Raw genomic sequence first — 18,266 nt, 5'->3', positions numbered from 1 at the left:
GATCCTACAAGCTCAAAAGACACTACACAGCAGATTGATTCATCTCTGCAGTCTTCCTGTATGGGCCATGTCTTCTTTGCTGAGCCAAAGTGCATTTTGGTTTGGTTTTGTTTGGGGTTTTTTAAACTCTTAACAATATAATCATAATTCTTAGCCCGAATCTGTGCACAGAATCTAAAATTAAGTTCTACCCTATTAAAATTACTAAATCTTTAGAGACACCTATAGAAAAATCCTGATACTATTGAAATCAAGGGCAATTTTGTCAGGATTTTAGTTTGGAAAGACTAGTTGTTTTCTGGAATAATAAAGGCAAAAGAAGGACTTGTGTGAGTTGAAAGGCTCAGATAAAGCACACACATGCTCAATATCCCTAATCTGTTTTGGGAGATGAAAATACATTGCCAGTAGCAGATAGGCTGGATAAAGATATTAATGCTCTCTACTGTATAATGCCTGTAAGTATAAAGTCTGAAAGTACTTTACAAATACTGATTTAACTTCTCATGACCTAGTGAATTAAGTATCATTGTCCCCTTTCACAGCATGCAGAGAGGTTTGGCGAGTTGCCTGGGGTCATTCTCAAATCAGAGGCAAAATGCAGAAAATAACAGAGGAGTCACATCTCCCCTGTATCTTGCCCTGAACCCAAACATTACTGGCTCATTGTAAACTTAAGGTAAAATTGGTTCCTGTCAAAATGCAAGGAAAAAGCTTGTATATCCCTTAGACTATCAATTTAGAAAATGCATGGTATGTAAGTAACCATGGGATAAATGTAACTATTAAGTTTGCTGCATGAGAAAATTACCAGCCGCAAGGAACTCATTTATAACGTATTTGGCATTAAGAGGCAGGACTCCACAGAATGCTATTCCAGCTATTTGAATAAGCTTAGGAGATAGATTTATAATTGCACTACAACAAAGCTAACATTGGCAATGAAGACAAGATGAACAGGTCTGGCACTTAAGGGTGATGTGCTGTGACTGTGCCATTAAAGAAATTTGCAAAAAGTCATTTTTATGAAATAAATCTAATTGGGATCATACCTCCACATTTATGGTCTCATTTGGCTTTCTGACACAGCTACGTGTGTCCATGGTTTGTAGCTGACCTGAGATTGGTGTATGTAGCCAGTAGTGACTGTACCATTGCTATATTCAGTGCAGACTATTGCTTCCAATGTATTATTCTTATTTATACTCTGTAGTTTCTGTCACACCCTACAGCTCTATTTGAGAACTCCTTTAACAAGTCAGGGCACACCCTGGGCCTTAATCTTCTCTAAGTTACACTTGTACAAAACCAGAGTAAGTTAGAATGAGTCCAGTGGGGTGACTTCAGATGTGTCCTGGAGTAAACTTAGACTATCTTCCTCCCATCTGTTTTACAGCATTTCTTATATATTGTTTTTAAAATGCAATTGTACATTTTCTTGATTTGTATTGCCAATGGCTTTAAATTATTATTAACAACAGTGAAAATCCATTGGTTCAGCGTACCATTGACCTAGAGAGATTTGAGAGTTTTGGCATGTTTTGTACAAAGTTATTTCAATACAAAAGGATCAAAAGCACCAACATGTATCACTGGTAAAGTGTCAAAACAGTGTAATCATTTCAATGGCATCCCAAGGCAGCAGTGCCATCTAACAATTTCAGGAAAGATCATTAAGTTCAATGCTTTGCTTGTGCTTCATTGCTAAGTTCACAGTGACAGGACAGGGGACCATAGAAGCATGGTAAAAGGGAGGGAGTGGAAAGGAAAGCTTCATTATCAGACAAGGCTTCCAGTCACCACCAGACTGGATTGAGAACAACAAGGTGCAACAAGAGGAATTAAACCAAAAAAGTTTTTTGAAACTGCTGAGCTCCCCACCCTTCCCTTCCTGCAGTTGCTAAAGGCCTGAGATACCCAAGAAGGAGAAACAGCTTCACATGGATTTGCACAGATTAGATTGCTTTTTCACGCCCTTTAAGATCTCCTTCAATCAAACCCCACCAGTTCCCACTATGGCCAACACCTAGGGGAAAAGATATTTGTGGTGGTTCAAATTCAGCTTCTTTGCACCTGGTGATTCTCCCTAGATAAAAGTTACAGCTGAGAAGCCCCCTCGGATGCTAGAGGTAAAAGCCAGGCCAAATGAGAACAGCCACGTGTTAACATATTCTACGAATGGCATGTGGTTTGGGCCAGTAATTAATGTAATGAGGCAGCTTAATGCATCTCCCTTCTTTAAAAGGGGAGTGTGCAGCAGCGGGCAGGGTGACGGGGACATTGACAGAGGGAGGTGATCAAGTCAGCAGCTGCATCATGATTCCGTCTGGAATTTTCTTTCCACCAATTTGATCAGTTCTAGCATGCTTAAAAAAACCCGCTCCACAGGCATGCAGAAGGATCAGCTGCTAATGACATCTTACCCTCATGCCCTCAAATCGGGACAACGCTCTTAAAGGCCTCAAAGCTCTTAGTGTCCTAAGGGACTTTATGGCACCTAGTTCCGAGTAGCCCAGGGCATTAGCTATAAGGCTGACTAAAGAGACCTACACAGAAAACAGAAAAGAAAAGAAAAGGAAAAGAAAAAAAAAAAGGTTCCAGACTGTTAGAATTAATCCCCTACCACTGATTGCCCAGCCCAGACTGCTGGCCTGGGCCCCCAAAGAGAAATACCGAAGACATGACACCAGCTGCCTACTTCCCTTGACTGAAACGACCTGGAAGGAAATAATGTGGTTGAGAGAGGCATAAGAAAAAAACAAAGGGTAAAGTAAGTGAGAGAGCAGAGACACAGACGGAGGAGGGGTCTGTCAGAAGGAGGAGCCCAAACGGATGACAAGAACCTTACCCTCGCCCTTTTACTGCCTGCAGGATCTCAGCAGCTCCCATTAAATTAAGCCAGACAAATTTTAAAGGTACCTATGAAAAAGAATACAGGTAAATACACACGCTGCACGAACTGCCCTGCTCAGCTCAGACAAACAGTGCCATACGTGTTGTTCCCATGAAATACTGAGCCTCCTTGGCTCTAAAGCTCCCAGGTCCAAATCGGCATGACTTTTAAACCTCACACTGTCCTGTTTACCTCCTGGTACTTCCCTTGCACCTCCCTTCAAGGGAGTACGCTTTGCAAATGTCACTGAGCCTCCCAATCCCAAGGTGGAAGAGCCACTACAATTCTCCCCACTACACAGCTGGGGGAAACTGAGGCACGGCAAGGTGAAGCAACACCCCTAAGAGCACAAGAGTGGGTTTCCAACGGATGGGGGATACAACCCAAGTCTCCAGAGTCTACTACCCTCTGCCTTAATCCCAAAGCTGTGCCTTTTGTTTCTTTAAAGGATTTTGTCCTAGGTGATCCCTATACAATTGGCTATAAAAAGGAGCCCTGCGTGCAACAATCCACCTGATGTTGGTGGGATTTAAAGCCATTCAGGCCATTGGCTCTGCTACCCCACCTATCCCCTGTTATCAGTAGGGGCTATTGCTCAGAATATTGGGACTCTTCACTAAATCTTCAAGAAACACCTCAGATGAGACCGTTAGCTTATGCTAGAACCAAGATGAAAAGACCTTGCTGTAAGGTCTCATCTGAAGGACAAATTCCTCTAATGATGCAGTACCCAGCTCTCCCCGTGCTGTACAAGCAGTGTCAGCACAGGACATAAGCACGAGGCAAGAGGCCCACCGAACAGTAACTTCACTTCAGAGAAACAGATCTATACATAAGCAGAAACCAGCTACCAGCTTCCAAAAGGACAGCATCGCTTCTGCTGAGACAAACCTGGCACTGCAGATTTCACTGAGAATCACTGATGAACGCAGGGTGCAGTAAAGTGACTTTGAGGAGGATTCTGTAACTGCCTAGGGGGAAAGAAGGAAGGAATGAAGTGAGAAATGGCATCAAGGCAGAGCAGCCCCTGCATGTGTTGCTCATACAAGAAACCTGAGCCCTGCCCCTCTAGTTTAATAAGCTACAGGCATTGGGCTGGGCTGCAAAATTCAGATCAGGATTCAGATCCAAGCTTCCAAGTACAGGCTGGGGCATTTGGACCTCGGATCAGCTAGAACGAACTGACAATGTGGTCATTTAGCATGTCACTAAGCAAGTTCAACATGTAAGCCAGGCTTCGCTGAGCCCAGATCTCCAAGTGTCTCACCCCTAGAGAAATGCCTTGCTCCTTAGTATGGAGCTGACACAGAGAAGTCCTGGAACTTACAAAGGCTACTTCAGCTTTCTCTGGCATTTTTCAGTATTATACAATCAATTCACTGGACACTCCAGCACAATGTGGTGGGCACTGGTATGAGCCAAAGACAACCCTGTTTGACTGAAAAGCAAGCAGCCATCATTACTATTATCCAGAAAAAGGCTCTTCATAAATGCACCCAGCAATCTTTGGGGATCAGAGGAACAAAGCTATCTGGCTAAGCAAACCTGAAAAATAACATTCAAGGGTACTGTTACAATGCAAACATTTATTCCCCCTTAGTTATTATTCCTACTGGGTGCTTCAGCTAAATTGGATGTTTGTGCCATTTTAGAGATTCTAAAAGGATCTAGTCTGAGAGAGGGAAAGGGAAAGAGAAAGAGAAAGAGAAAGAGAGAGAGAAGCCACTTGGTTGACTCTAGTTCGGCTTTGGCTGCTTAACACAAACTTGTCATGTATCTTCTTGCAGCTCAAACTCACACTTCAGATGTTTGCAGACAGCTCTGCCACTGTCCCAAGTACTGTCAGGCAAGACCAGAATCTTCAGTAAACCATTGTGTACTCAGAAAACCTAATTCCTCAGAGATATCAATTGCATTATTGTGCTCCATTATACATAGAAGCCATTGCCTTACCGGGAAGGCCAATATCCTGACTCTGGCACAGGGAAAAAGTAAACAAACTTCTAGTACATGTGCCAACTGCAAAGTACTGAACTTTCTTCCCAGCCCAAACTAATTCAGTTCATACCAAGAAGCGTGAGGCATGAGAATAGCTTTTATAGGTTGTTTTTGTTTAAAAACTAAATTGCACATACTTTATTTAATCTCGCTTAGACTGCTTTGAGGGAAACGGCTGAGAATGCAGAGCGTCTGGTCATGGAGTATTCAGTTTAGACTGGTGCTTCAGTATAACAATAATGAAAGAATGCTAGAGGTTTTTTGGGTGAGAAGAGTCAGTCTAGGATCTGTGTTTAGAGAAGGGATATCAAGGAGAGCAGAAAATAGAGAATAGGTTGTTACTATATTCAGCTTTAATAATAAATTGGATGCCACTCCTAACCTCACACTAGCAATACCCCAAATGGCAGGGAGAATCTTCAGTCAACCCAGAGGTGTTTCTAGACTGTACGGTGTTGTCATCATACCGCATCTCAGCACAGGTAAATCCTGTTCAGAATTTCCCTCCCCCAGCAGGAGGCAGAGAACAAGTCTCTCTTATTATTCTATCAGTCTCATTAGCTGGTGTCACAGACCTTTGGGGCCTTCTCTAGCCCACAAACTCATAATGGAAAGTTTGAAAAGCATATCAATTTTTCAGAAGCCCTTCAGAAACCTTAAATCACATTTTCTAAAGTGATTTCAGCTCTTAAAAACAAGTCCTATTGATTTTCTTTGAGCCACTTACGTACTTTGCAACGTTAGTCAGCCAGGTCAAACTGCCTTTGCTGTTTTTAAAAAATAAGTTTAGTTTTCTCGCTAACATTTTCCTCCTGCCATCCATCAATCTATTTGTCTCATTTGCACTCTCAGGCAGGTCTGAATGCTGGTTCATCCAGGCTGGAAACTCCTTCACTCATCTCACACCCTTCCTTCTACCAGCTGCTGTCTGCATGTGCAGACATGGCTCAAACCTTTCATCTGGGAACCGGAGCACCTCTTTTACAAGAACTGAAGTCAGACTTCATTTTGCCTGATCAGTCTTTGTCTTTACTTAAACTGGAAGCACTTGGAGTTCCACAAACCTTTCAACAGACCCACTGGCCTGAGCACCCCCACCTTTCAGAACATGCAGCACTACGGGGATGTTGCCAAGTGGTGGCACTGAAAGACTCCACCTGCCCCACGCTCTCCCATGTCTAACCTCTCATACAAACTACATTGAAACAAATGACATTATTCTGGCTGGTGTAGAGCTAGGAAAAAACTACATTCATTCATAGCAAAGGGGTTTCTGGGTTTGGTTTTGTTGGGGGTTTTTTTTTAAACATTTTCCTCAATCTTTTCTACAGCTTCACCATATAGGCCCTTCAGAAATGCTGATTCCGGCTCAGCAAGAGCCAGAGGATGGAAACTCTTCCATTGCACATGAAGAGCTCGGGGCCAGAATTCGGCAGGTGCGCAGGACATTCCCCAGCACCTCCAGCTGGCTGGACAGTCCTATCCTTTCTCTGGTTATGGAGAATTATAAACATGCAACTGATTCAAATTAGTCATAAAACAGAGCATCTAACTAACATGAGCACAATGTTGCCCTTAACCCTACATACTTCCAAGTGATATTTTTCCCCACTAAAATTAAGAAGAATGGAATACATACAGCCACAATGAGGAAATCCAGCCAGCACCAGGCATTGGTAAAAAACTTGACGAATCCATAGGCACACCATTTCAGCAACATTTCCAGGATAAAAATGTAGGTGAAGACCTTGTCTGCATACTCCAAAATCGTTCGAATGGTTTTTCTTTGCTCTATGTAAATGTCCTCAAAAGCCTGGGAAATGATCAGGTACCCTTGTTATTACATTAGACTTTGCAATGGGATATGCAGTAAACCAGAAGATGATTTAAACTAAGGGGAGCTGCACTAGTGGAAGTCATTTTTCTACATGAGTGCAGCATCTTTGCCCTAAAAGCCTGCAGTGATTCAGCTACCCTGGTGCAAAAATTCCAGACTAGACACACCCACAGAGACAGATTTTCAAAGAGCTCCACTCCATATCTAAATACAAGGGACAGCTTTTAAAGAGGCATTTCACACCATGATGCTTGCAGTGAAATTTTCAAAGCTCTGCACTCAACACTCACTTTACATGAGAAGCTCTTTGAAACTCTGTCTATTTATTTTGGTACCCAAACGGGAGCTGGGCTCTTTGAAAAAAAATCTAGTCCTTGTTGCATTTTTCAAGCCCTTGCAAATATTCTAACTTTAGGGTCCAGAGGCAAGAAGAAAAACGCAGGGTTTCCATTTTACTAACATTTCTAATTTAAACGGGCTACATATGTTTGCTTGCCACATCCGCTGATCCTCAAATACTTGGGAAAAGCTGAGATGAGGTCTTTCTCCAGGAGCAGGCAGAACCCTTTAGCCTCCAGAAGCATGGGTGCAGAGAGACTTCCTAGAAACAGCTTGCTCATAAAGCAACTAAGTCTTAGTTTCCCTACACTTCCAGAGCCCACTTACCAGGGCTCCGCTGCTCAGCAGGATCATGAAAATGATGAAAGTCTCGAACCAGTTGTGTTCCACGATCAGAAAGCAGGTCTTCCTCAAGGTCCACCAGGACTTGCCCAGCCCTTCTTCAATATTCACTTGACAACACGTAAAGCGCTTGAAACAACCTAAGAACATAAAAATTAAGAACATAAGAATTGCTATTTACTGGGTCAGACTAGGTCCATCTTGCCCAGTCTCCCGTATCACAGAAGCAGAGAGCAGATGTTAAAAGGGAGAGTGAGCTGGGTCTGACCAGGGTTTTTTTCCACTACTCCTCTCTCACTTTCAGCCTCCAGCATTTAAAGTCTAGGAAGTTCTAATTCCTGTACTGAGTAGCCACTGCTGCCCCTTTCCTCCAGGAATGTGTCCAATGTCTTTCTCAATCTGGCTAAATGGTCAACTCCCACAACATCTGGTGGCAATGAATTCCACATTTTAAATTACTCATTGTGTGAAAAAGAACTTCCTTTTCTTACTTTTAAACATACTACCTGCTAGTTTCATTTTGTGGCCCCTAGTTCTTGTACTGGGAGAGAGTAAAATAACAAATCCCTGGTTACTTTCTCTTCACCATTTAGCATTTTGTACTCTCTTGTGTTCCCCTGAAGCATCCCTTTCTAAACTGAACAGGTCTAGCCTTGTTAGTCTCTCCTCACATGGAGGCCTCTCCATACCATTAATCATCCTTGCTGCCCTTCTCTGGACCTTCTCTAGTTCTCCTAGATCCTTTTTGAGGTGTGGGAACCAGAACTGGGAACAGTATTCAAGATGTGGATGCAGTGTGGATTTTTAAAGGGGGATCATGATACTTTCAGCTTTGTTAAAAATTCCCTTCTCAATAATCCCTAGTACTTTGTTGGCCTTTTTAACAGCTGAAGAGCAATGATCTGAAGTTTTTAGCCAACTGTCCACAATGACTCCTGGATCTTTCTTGTGTGGTAACAGCTAATGTAGAGCCCATCATAGTGTAGGTAGAGTTTGAGTTATTTTTGTACACGTGCATCGCTTTGCACTTTTCTACCTTGAATTTCACCCACTATTTAGTTGCCCACTCAATCACACCAGATCCTTCTGTAGTTCTTTGCAGTCCACTTTGATCTTTACCACTTTGAATAATTTTGCATCACCTGCAAATTTGGCCACCCTGCTACTCACCCCCTTTTTCAGATCATTTATGCACGTGTTAAACAGCACCAGTCCCAATACAGATCCTTGGGGGCCCCTACTGCTTACTTCTTCCCAACCTGAAAACTGACCATTTATACTCATTCTTTGCTTTCTTTCTTTTAAGAATAACTCTGCTCCTCTAGAATTTAAAATGTTCTACATTTCAGTTCAAATGAAGCTACCACCCACTTCCCAGGTTGTAACCCTAATGACTATCACTGTAGTATCTGAGAAACAGGTCCCAACACCATTTCCAAGGCCCATCTCCACACAGGCTCACCTTCTGTGAAGCATGGGTCTGGGTCCAGATATTCCTCTGGTACCTCCACAGGGACTTCTTCCACCTCTGGCTTTATATCAATGGTGCTTCCTTCAGAGGAGCTGGTGTCATCCAGTTTCTTGAACACACAATACAACCCCACCAATCACCACAATTGATAAACTCAAGGATGGACCTTAAAAATAGCTCTATATAGGATGCAGTTGCATAGCTGATTACATTAACGCTATCCCCATCCTCATGACGGTCCCAGCGAGCTTGTTGCTGTATGTTCTGCATTCTGAACCAAATGTTTAGTCATCGATTATCTTATTAAAAGCCTTAAAGATTTTAGCACAGGTAGAGAACCCAATCTATGGTAAGTAGAAGCTAAGTGTGGGCAGTTCATCTGGAATAAAACAACTCTTCAATTACCACAGAGTACCTTCCTGTGATCAAGGGAGAGAGTGGGCATACAAAACAGTTACAGCTGAGCAAGTGACATGTAGTAAGCCTCTTCCCCCCCAACCCTCTCCCCTCCCCTTAAAGTATAGGTTGTTCATCTGTCCTATCCTTGCAGATGTAATTTGGGATATCTTAATCTAAGTGCTGAAAAGAGGGTGCAGTACAGATACAAGCCAGCAAGCTGCCCAACACAGGGACTGCCTTCTACCGTTTCCAGCTTAAATGGAGCTCTAGACATAATAATAAATGAAGAACCTTGCTCACAGTCAGACAAAAATGCATGTAGCTCAGGGACACAGGCTTATCCACTTATTGCCTTGGGTCTTATGTCTGGATTGCAAGCTTGCTGGGGCATGGATTGTGCGTCTGCACTGTCTGTATAGCACTCAGCATGCTGGGATTCCTGGTTAATGACCGAGGCTCAGAGGCATGCAGCCACAAGCCCGTCCTTCCTTCCCTTGCAGTGTTTGCTGCCCTACAGTGGTCATCTGCTCCTGTGAAATGGGCAAGTGGCTAGAACAAGGTTTAAGCATTTCATCTACCTCTTTGCTGCCATCAGGATCTGTATCGCTGCTGAAATCTTCAGTGTTGAGGTTTTCAAAATCTGACTCGCCCACAGCAATGGGCACCCTGACAGTGAGATTGGGATTGTTGATGAAGGACATGTGATCTTCATCGATGATGTATTTCTCCACGCTGCTCCCAATCCCACTGGTGGTGCCATTGCCATTCTTCTGATAATCAATGTCCCTGTTGATATCGGCCCCCATGTGGTTAGCAATGCAGTTCACCTTCTTGTCATACAGCTCATCCAAGGGCTTCACCTCATCTGCCTCCCGCTGCTTGAAGTGTGCCTGCATGAATTCATGCACTTTGATCTTCGTCCAGGCAATGCCCTTCTTGATGCGGATGACCGAAATCTGCAGATTGTTCATCTCCCCATCATCGTCTGTTGCAGCTAAGTTGTCTGCGCTGAAGGAGCTCAACAGCAAAGCCAAGAACAGGTTGAGCACCTGGAGGGGAAGACAGCATACTTGTCTAAGCTCCAACACTGTGCTGATGCACTAGGGTAATATTTCCAAAGCTGCGTACAAAGATTTAGCCCCAGTGACATTAATGGGAGCTACAGAGCTAAACACCAGGCTGAAGAGCAGCCATGGTTTCCAGTAGAACTATGGACATATCCTGAACTTAAACACCAACCTCCCAGTGCTACAACAAACTCCTTGGACAGGATCCCTGTGCAGCATGTGCTCCACTGGACTCAGCTGGGCTTTGGGCAGGTGCAGGGAGGGGATCTAGAGTAAGTTACAAGTCAGCAGTGGGCACAAGCTGCAGCATTTCAAGGCACCCAGATCCTTGGGTTTGGTCCCCTCTCTAACTCAAAGAAAACGCATCCAAACCCAGCACTTGAGCAACTGCCCCTATGCCTATGCCCTAGCATGTTCTCAGCCCTTGGCTCTCCTTTGGCCCAGAGTTTGGTGATGCAAGTCTTGCCAGGGCAGGCCGTTAAGGCTGCTTGCAGCACATGATTACTGAGCCCATTGGTCTCTTCTAGATCTTTGAGCTTAGATTGCTCAGAGCCTTCAAGGCCAGAAGAGATGATTGTGATCCTCCAGTCTGACCTTCTGCACAGAAAACCATGCAATTTCACCCTTCCTAGAAGCTTGAGACTGAGCTACAGAGCAGTTGCTGAAAAGGAACTACCAGCCTTGGCTTAAAGACTTTAAGGGCCATTTCTTTGTTTCCTCCTCTCTCATTTTGTACAGATTTGAGGATTAATTTGCTTCCTGCTGGAATCTTTTATCCTATCAGGCCATGTGAGAGTCAGCCCCCTTTGACAAATTTGTACCTCTAGCTCTTTATTGTATAGTGCCTGGATGGTTTCATGATGCACACCCAATAAGGCCTCAAACCAGCAATATATTTAAATACATGCTTCACTTTGACAGCACGAAGTCAATGGGATTTATTCACACGGGCCCAAATGCCATGGGGCACCTATTGGTAAAGCCTGGAAGAGATCCCATAAGCAACCATTCCTGGTCCTGGGCTTTCACCCCTGCCTCCCCACCCAAGAGCAACCAATAAAGACAATCAGTAAAATGTTTACTGACCACTAAATTCCCGATGACCATGACCATCATGAAGACAATCAAGCACATGGCCTGTCCTGCCACTTCCATACAATCCCACATGGTCTCGATCCACTCCCCACACAACACGCGGAAGACGATTAGGAAGGAGTGGAAGAAATCGTGCATGTGCCAGCGGGGCAGCTCACAGTCTGGGCTGATCTTACAAACACACTCCTTGTAGCTCTTGCCAAAAAGTTGCATGCCCACCACGGCAAAGATGAAAACAATGATGGCTAGCACCAAGGTCAAGTTCCCCAAGGCACCCACTGAGTTTCCAATAATTTTTATCAGCATGTTCAACGTGGGCCAGGATTTTGCCAACTTGAAGACCCTCAGCTATAAAAAGAAAACAGAAACAGAGACAAATAACACTTAATTCTTCTTCTTTTTAAAAAATAGGTACATGCAGGAGAAATCAATGAGGTGATAAGTCCTATGCTCTAAGAGGAGCCAAGCCCAAACCTCTGCCACTAGCACCCACTGCAGTGGGAGATGATCATATTTTTTGTGTTTTATACTCAACTCAGAAGTCAGGGTACATTTGCACCTTGTGTACTAAATAAACCATAGATGTAATCATCCATACATCCCTAGATTCAGCTCACGTTTAAAAAAGAAAAAAGAAAAAGCAGCTGGCGTCTTCTGACAGAAGTGAGGAAATCATCCCCAGCTCACATGCCACAAAAGATTAATAGTTGTCAAAGCCGAATTTTCAGAAACTCTGAGCATTCCCAACATTCACTGCAACTGCTGCACATCATTGGTGCTAGCACTGCAGAAACATCAGACCTTAAACTGCCCATTGCCTTGTTTTTCTCTTGTATCAGTGACCTGCAGAAATGGATTCTTTGTGGTCTGATTTTGTGAATAACGCAGACCATCTCTGAACAAGGTCTACAGGCCAGGTAAGGACAGGGTTTTTGTTTCATTTTGCTGCCAAGCTGTGATCTTTGAATCAATAGCTCCTCCTGATAAGGAGCACAACATGCAAGTCAGTGGATTCAATACATGTCCCTTCTCAGTCCCTTTGCAGAATGATGTGAATAGGGTTGGAAAAGGGAAAATGTTAAAAAAAACCCAAAAAACAAAACAAAACAAAAAAACCCTGACTCAAAAGGAAAAAAAAAAAAAGGAAAAAAGAGACAGTATGGGGCTGCTATCAATTAAATGGGGAGCTATCATCAGCTTCAACAGGGAACCATGCACAGAGAACTTGAAACCTGCCCTGAAACAGCACCATTGAAATATAAAAATCCAACCTCATTCCCACCTAAACCAAAAACAGAACTCCCCGACTGGCAAGCACAATTGGACCTTCATTCTGGAGAGGTCTATACACTTCCAAAGTGAAATCCTGGAAGAAAACAAGTGCCTTCCAACGCCCACTGACTTCAATGCCCTCTGAGGATTGTTTTGCACACACTGCATCTGACTTAGTCCCCTGGCCTCAGGACAGGATCTTTTCTACCTGGTATGCAAAACTGAGTGCATTTACAAAGCTCAAGCAACAAAAAAAGGGGAATTTGGAAATGCAGGTTAAGATTTACATTGCAAATCAACCAAGCACTCCCCAGTCTTTGGAACCTAAAAGCAAATGCTGGGAGAAGCCTAGCCCAAAGACAGAAGAAACAGATTTTTTAATTCTATGAACAGCATGGTCTTTGCACTTGACAGCCTGTCCCACTCCCTGCTCATGCTTTGGCCCTGTGCAGAGGCCAGGTGATTGGGCATACATGTGGGAGAGACAGAAAGATTATACGCAGGGTCATACATGTGCTGGTACTAAACCAAAGAGTAGCTCACAAATCATTAATAATATTTCAAAAATTGAGTTCATTTCAGTGCTAAGAAAAACAGATTATTTCTGATCATATGTAACAACCCAAAATACCCTCTGCCATTTTCCAGAGAGTAACAAGGCACCAAAATTGCCAGAAATAAACAATGAAAATGAGTATAAATTAAAACATGAAAACAGAAGCCCTGTTACCAATTCTATTCTTAGCCGACACAAATACCCCTCTTTGCAGGTTTCAGTCTGAAATAGGGCATCTTCATATTTTTTAAGTCTGTCGTTTCAGAGGGGTCTTTTGCCTAGGTTTTTCACTGAGCTTTTTTCTCAATCTGTTTTAACAAAGGGTGCAGTGAGATACCACTCAATTTGGTTGATTTGGTATTTTAAAGAAACTTTAAATTTGTTATTTAGGAGGAAAAATAGGTATTGAAAGGACTAGTTTTGGAAGGGAGTAGTATTTACTTATAAGAATTAGCTGATTTTAAGAAACAATTTTCTTTCCTTTTCAAAAGACCATAAACACAAGATTTGCCTTCCCCCCCCCACTCTGCTCCAGTTCCCTTCCAAGAATAGAACTGAGGATTTTTCTTAAATTAACTTATGTAAAAGGTTTTCTAGTAGCTGCAAGATAGGAAACTTCAAAAAGAAATGGGAGAAATATGGAATACCAATCGGAAAGATCGCAGCACTGAAAGCCCCTCCACGTCTTGTAGACCCAGTTCCATTAAACTGAGGGAGACAATAAATCCGTCAAAAATGTTCCAACCTTCTTGGAAATAATAGTAGGGATCCATGGCTATGAGCTTCAGGAACATCTCTGCTGTGAAAATTCCAGTGAAAACCTGGAGTGAAAAGGAGACACAAAAAGAAACTGTACACACAAAGATGCACTTCAGTCTAGTTTCAGGTGTTATCATGCGAACATCCAAGAGAAGTTAACAGTGAGCTACAACCAGATGTCCTGCAACCTTTTTTTGAAATCAGTTCTGTGGTGGTCTATGCAATGATATGGGACTTGCCTGTATGAATATTTTCTCCTCTCCATCCCCACCCCTGGCTTGCATGACTACAGGAGCTACCCTGCCACTCCACTGTTCCCTCCTCATCTTCCTGGAAAGGCCACTAGTGGTAAATCACTTAACCTGGAAGATGTGTCATCTATGCTACTGCTGCAACTCTACTAATGCTGTTTGCTACTGAAGGAAGTTCCCTCCTCATGGACTTCTGGTCCTCAGGGAAGCAGCAAAGAGATGAATCCCAGTATCCATTTATAGCAAACAACAGCCTCTTTTCCCAAGCTAATTAAAGATATGTTGCAATGTAAGACAGGTCCTGGGTGGTTTACTGACTAGTTTCCACCAACTGGGTGTGCCCATCACAACCCTGCTGTACGAAGAGACAGACTAACAAGGACAAACGCACCTGGAGAGGTGGAAACTGATGCTCTGGAGCAAATAAAAGTTTATGGATAGTACCTACCAGTGTCTTCCCCTTCCCACACTGGAGAAAGGAAATCTTTACCCCTTTATATGTCTACACAAATGAATCTACTTAAAAAAGGTGGATGTGCTCATGGATTAGGAGGCATGGGTTGAAGCATGTTTATCACAGCAGAGACAATTTATGGCTCCACTCTTGGGCCTCTCCCTCACTGTAAGGTGGGGATTCCCTGGCAGCAGCACTCTCAGCAAACAAACCCTATACACCCTGTCCACACACTAGAGATGGACTTTTACATCCACTTAAGCCAGGATGGAGGGACTGCTACTGATGCCAGACCTCACATAAACATGCGTAACAGCTGATGAAGGCAGGGATGCATGAGAACACACACACAGACCTTCTCAAAGTATTTGCAGGAATCGATGCACAAGAGGATGATATGGTATCAATAATATTGCTCATTTGCCCTTAAAAATGGATCTGCCAGGCACCATTAAACAATGTCCCCAGAGTTTTTCAACCCCCCTGACAATATTGGAGATGCTCTACCAAAGCCCTCTTACCAGATTTCCTACGGACAGCACATGTTCAAACTGAGGGGTCATGGGATGGTGCTCCATTGCCATGAACAAAGTGTTCAGCACAATGCAGATGGTGATGGCCAGGTCAACAAAAGGATCCATGACAATCAAGTTCACTATCTCCTTCAACTTGATCCAGTGTGGGTGGCATTCCCAGATCAGGAAGGTGTTGGCAAATTTGTACCAGCAAGGGGGGCACTTCCTCTGGGACTCTTCCAACTCTGCAGTCATAAAACAAAATAGTAAGGATAGTTGAGCCTTGTCTTCCCAATTCTGTGGGATCTGTCTTTATGTGTTAGCATGGGTCCAGCATTACTGCAACACCCCTTTCCATGTCTTTCTGTTTATGCATCCCTTTAAGCCCTTACAGTGAAGGCTCTCTTTGCTGTGTGTCCATTTACTGAAAACTATATCCATGCCTACTATGGTTTAATTTAAAGCATTACATTTTTTTCTTGATGACTTCTGCAGTTTTTGTCCCTTTTTTGCCCTCCAGTTACCTCATCCAGACTGCCCTATCCATTATGATGCTAGCTTTCTTATTTTTTATGTGGCGGGGGAAGGGAGGAAACATTTGATGGATTTCTTCCTTTCCAGTTGGTATGCTGGTTGCTAAGAATATGGTTGCCTTGGTTTTTTGAAAGTTTGGGGGGAAAAAAAAAGGAGCTGTGCACTGGAGCCCGTGGGAGTTTGTGCAGGAGGGAAGCAGCAAAGAAACCATGCTCTGTTTTCAAGTATATTTAGTTCTCATATAATTGCATTACATGAGCCAGTAAGAATCTGAGAACAACAGCCTCATACGACTAGTCTCCCGCAGAATATTTGGAAATAAAGGTTCTCTCCACATCTCCATCTGCTGTTTTTCATATCGTATAGAAATTGTTTTCTGAGAGCTGAGATTCAGTGCGGTTCAGGTCTGTCTTTATCACTGGGCTGTAGGCAAAGGAGGCTCTCCCCATTTCCCGTGCAAGCAGAAACACCTACATGACCAGGTTTTCTATCAACACTGCTTAATTTCCCTTCTGCATATTGTTACTGGAACCTTATGACTCTCTAGCTGCTTTTATCTCCCTACCTGTGTAGTTTGGATGCTCAAGCAAGTAAAATAAAGTCTAATAAATATACACAGTGCATGTATACAGAGAGCCACAGATTTAGGTGCAAACAAATTGCACGGGATGTACATTTTTCTAAGGGGACAGCCCTGCACCAACATTTTGGTGCCTTTGCATCAACACAATAGAAACATCTGTTTGTACCCCTCATTTTGGACTAGCAATCCCCCTGGCTGCTGTCAATTCTTTGCTTTGCTAACCACGGTTCAAACTCACCTTTTCCATGACTACTGACAAGCTGTTGTGTTGGCCAGTTCCCTGTCTGGGTCCCAGCTGTTACTCACCTCCTTATTGTGAGGTACCCACAGTTACATGGTGACAGCTGTGTGCTACTTTGTCCCGCAAAGCAATTAACACAGCTGTATAAAACACTCATGGGTCCCTGACTTTAAATCATGGGTTTGTAATGAAAGCCCAAACTCAGGATCTAGGTCACAAGACTGAGCCAAGCTTCTGTGGGTAAGGGGTGAAAACAAACAAGCATTCACAGAAGCCTTCCAAACAACCCTCCCTAATTATCGCACCATTGCAGTAATGTAACCACTGTTGCACAACAGTCTCCAGGCAAACTGCTTGTAGGGACAGCAGGGATCAAACCCACCACCTAACACAGGGCAACACTCTCCTAATACAATGTCAGAGCTGTAGGTTTTTAATCATTTCAAAGCTTGCCACAAGGGGACAGTTGTACCCCACCCCCTCCATTTCCTCCCCCGCCCCCCAAAAAAAAAGAATTACATAGCACTGTAACACACCTTCTACAAGGGTATTGGTCACAACAGTCATTATACTGTTGGTTCGATCCTTTCTTCCAAAGGAAGCATTCAGCTGATCCATTGAGACCAGGAGAGACCCAGTAGGTTTCTTTTTGATTGCCACTTCAGTAGTTCCCTGCAAAATTCACACACCGATTAGCAGAGACCTCTGGTTTGTTTGCCATTTTATATGTTGTCAGGTTAGAGATGCCACATGCAACCAAGGGAAAAAAACAGGTCAGGTTTTGTTGTTTGACCAAAATCCCTGTACTTCTTCAAGATCAAGATACCTGAGATAGCGTTACTGCGCTGCAGCAATAGAGTTTGCTATTTAAAAACATAAATCAGGTTACTGGAAGTTGAGATCTCAAGGAGAAGTGTGGAGGATTTCCTGTGTGTTCTTCACACAGAATACATGTCTATTTAAGACAAGTTGAAAGATGTTCTAAAATCCATCAGTAGGTTGGCACCCTTCTGCTCTATTTGCACAGTATTTTACTCCTCAAGCAGGCTGCCCTTGTGTGTAATGTGATGGCTGGGACACAAGAGCCCAATTGACACAGACCCCTTGTACATTTTGGCAAGGCGCTTAAAAACAGTCCATCCTTTCTCCCACCTTTTGTCCATCTGGTCTGTTTAGATTTCATGCTTTTTAAGGCTGGAAATGGCTTCATGCAATTGTCCTAGTAGAGTGGCACCCTGCCCTGGTTAATCTTAGCTTCCATCGCTATAGATAAATTCCTAATACAAACCAGCCCTAACAGAAGAGAGATCTGCTGCAGTGCAGCTGGTGGGGGAGAGGGAACAAGGAGATTAGTTTCTCCTGAATTCATATTGTCCACTTATACTCATTTTTGTTCCCCTTAGACATTTCACTCCCTTAATTGTCATAAGCAGGGGACAGAGCAGAAACAAACACTTTATTTCTACACTGGTATCAGCAATTTGCAACCTTAGAGAAAGGAAAGACCCTACATTTTAAAGAATATTTGCACAAACTTTTCTGTAAATTTAACATAGGCGCAAAACAGGCAAACTCTATGCTTCTGTTAAAGCAGAAGAAAGCATAGGCAGTATTTCATATATTCATCTATCTACTGGAAACCAAATGAAAGATGAGAATA

At 43.2% G+C, this 18,266-nt stretch overlaps 1 protein-coding gene across 5 annotated transcripts in view; it reads right to left on the bottom strand.

The window, feature by feature from the left end:
* Positions 1-18,266, bottom strand: part of SCN8A (sodium voltage-gated channel alpha subunit 8) — a 90,438-nt gene that overhangs the window by 15,120 nt on the left and 57,052 nt on the right. For 3 of the 5 annotated variants that reach the window (XM_090056026.1, XM_090056021.1, XM_090056022.1), the window contains 9 exons: positions 17,143-17,278; positions 15,255-15,493; positions 13,917-14,090; positions 11,433-11,789; positions 9,858-10,328; positions 8,872-8,989; positions 7,395-7,549; positions 6,531-6,704; positions 2,424-2,546 (listed from right to left, as the gene is read on the bottom strand). In XM_090056026.1, coding sequence (XP_089912152.1) covers positions 2,424-2,546; positions 6,531-6,704; positions 7,395-7,549; positions 8,872-8,989; positions 9,858-10,328; positions 11,433-11,789; positions 13,917-14,090; positions 15,255-15,493; positions 17,143-17,278 — 1,947 coding nt within the window. The remainder of the gene's footprint in view (positions 1-2,423; positions 2,547-6,530; positions 6,705-7,394; positions 7,550-8,871; positions 8,990-9,857; positions 10,329-11,432; positions 11,790-13,916; positions 14,091-15,254; positions 15,494-17,142; positions 17,279-18,266) is intronic. The other 2 variants (XM_090056024.1, XM_090056025.1) reach the window with 1 other exon arrangement.

This window comes from Crocodylus siamensis, chromosome 6, assembly GCF_052110815.1.
Source record: "Crocodylus siamensis isolate JL-2025a chromosome 6, ASM5211081v1, whole genome shotgun sequence".
In the NCBI taxonomy this organism is placed as follows: domain Eukaryota; kingdom Metazoa; phylum Chordata; order Crocodylia; family Crocodylidae; genus Crocodylus; species Crocodylus siamensis.
The sequence above is the reverse complement of the archived record's forward strand: the minus strand, read 5'-3'. Positions and strand labels throughout refer to the sequence as shown.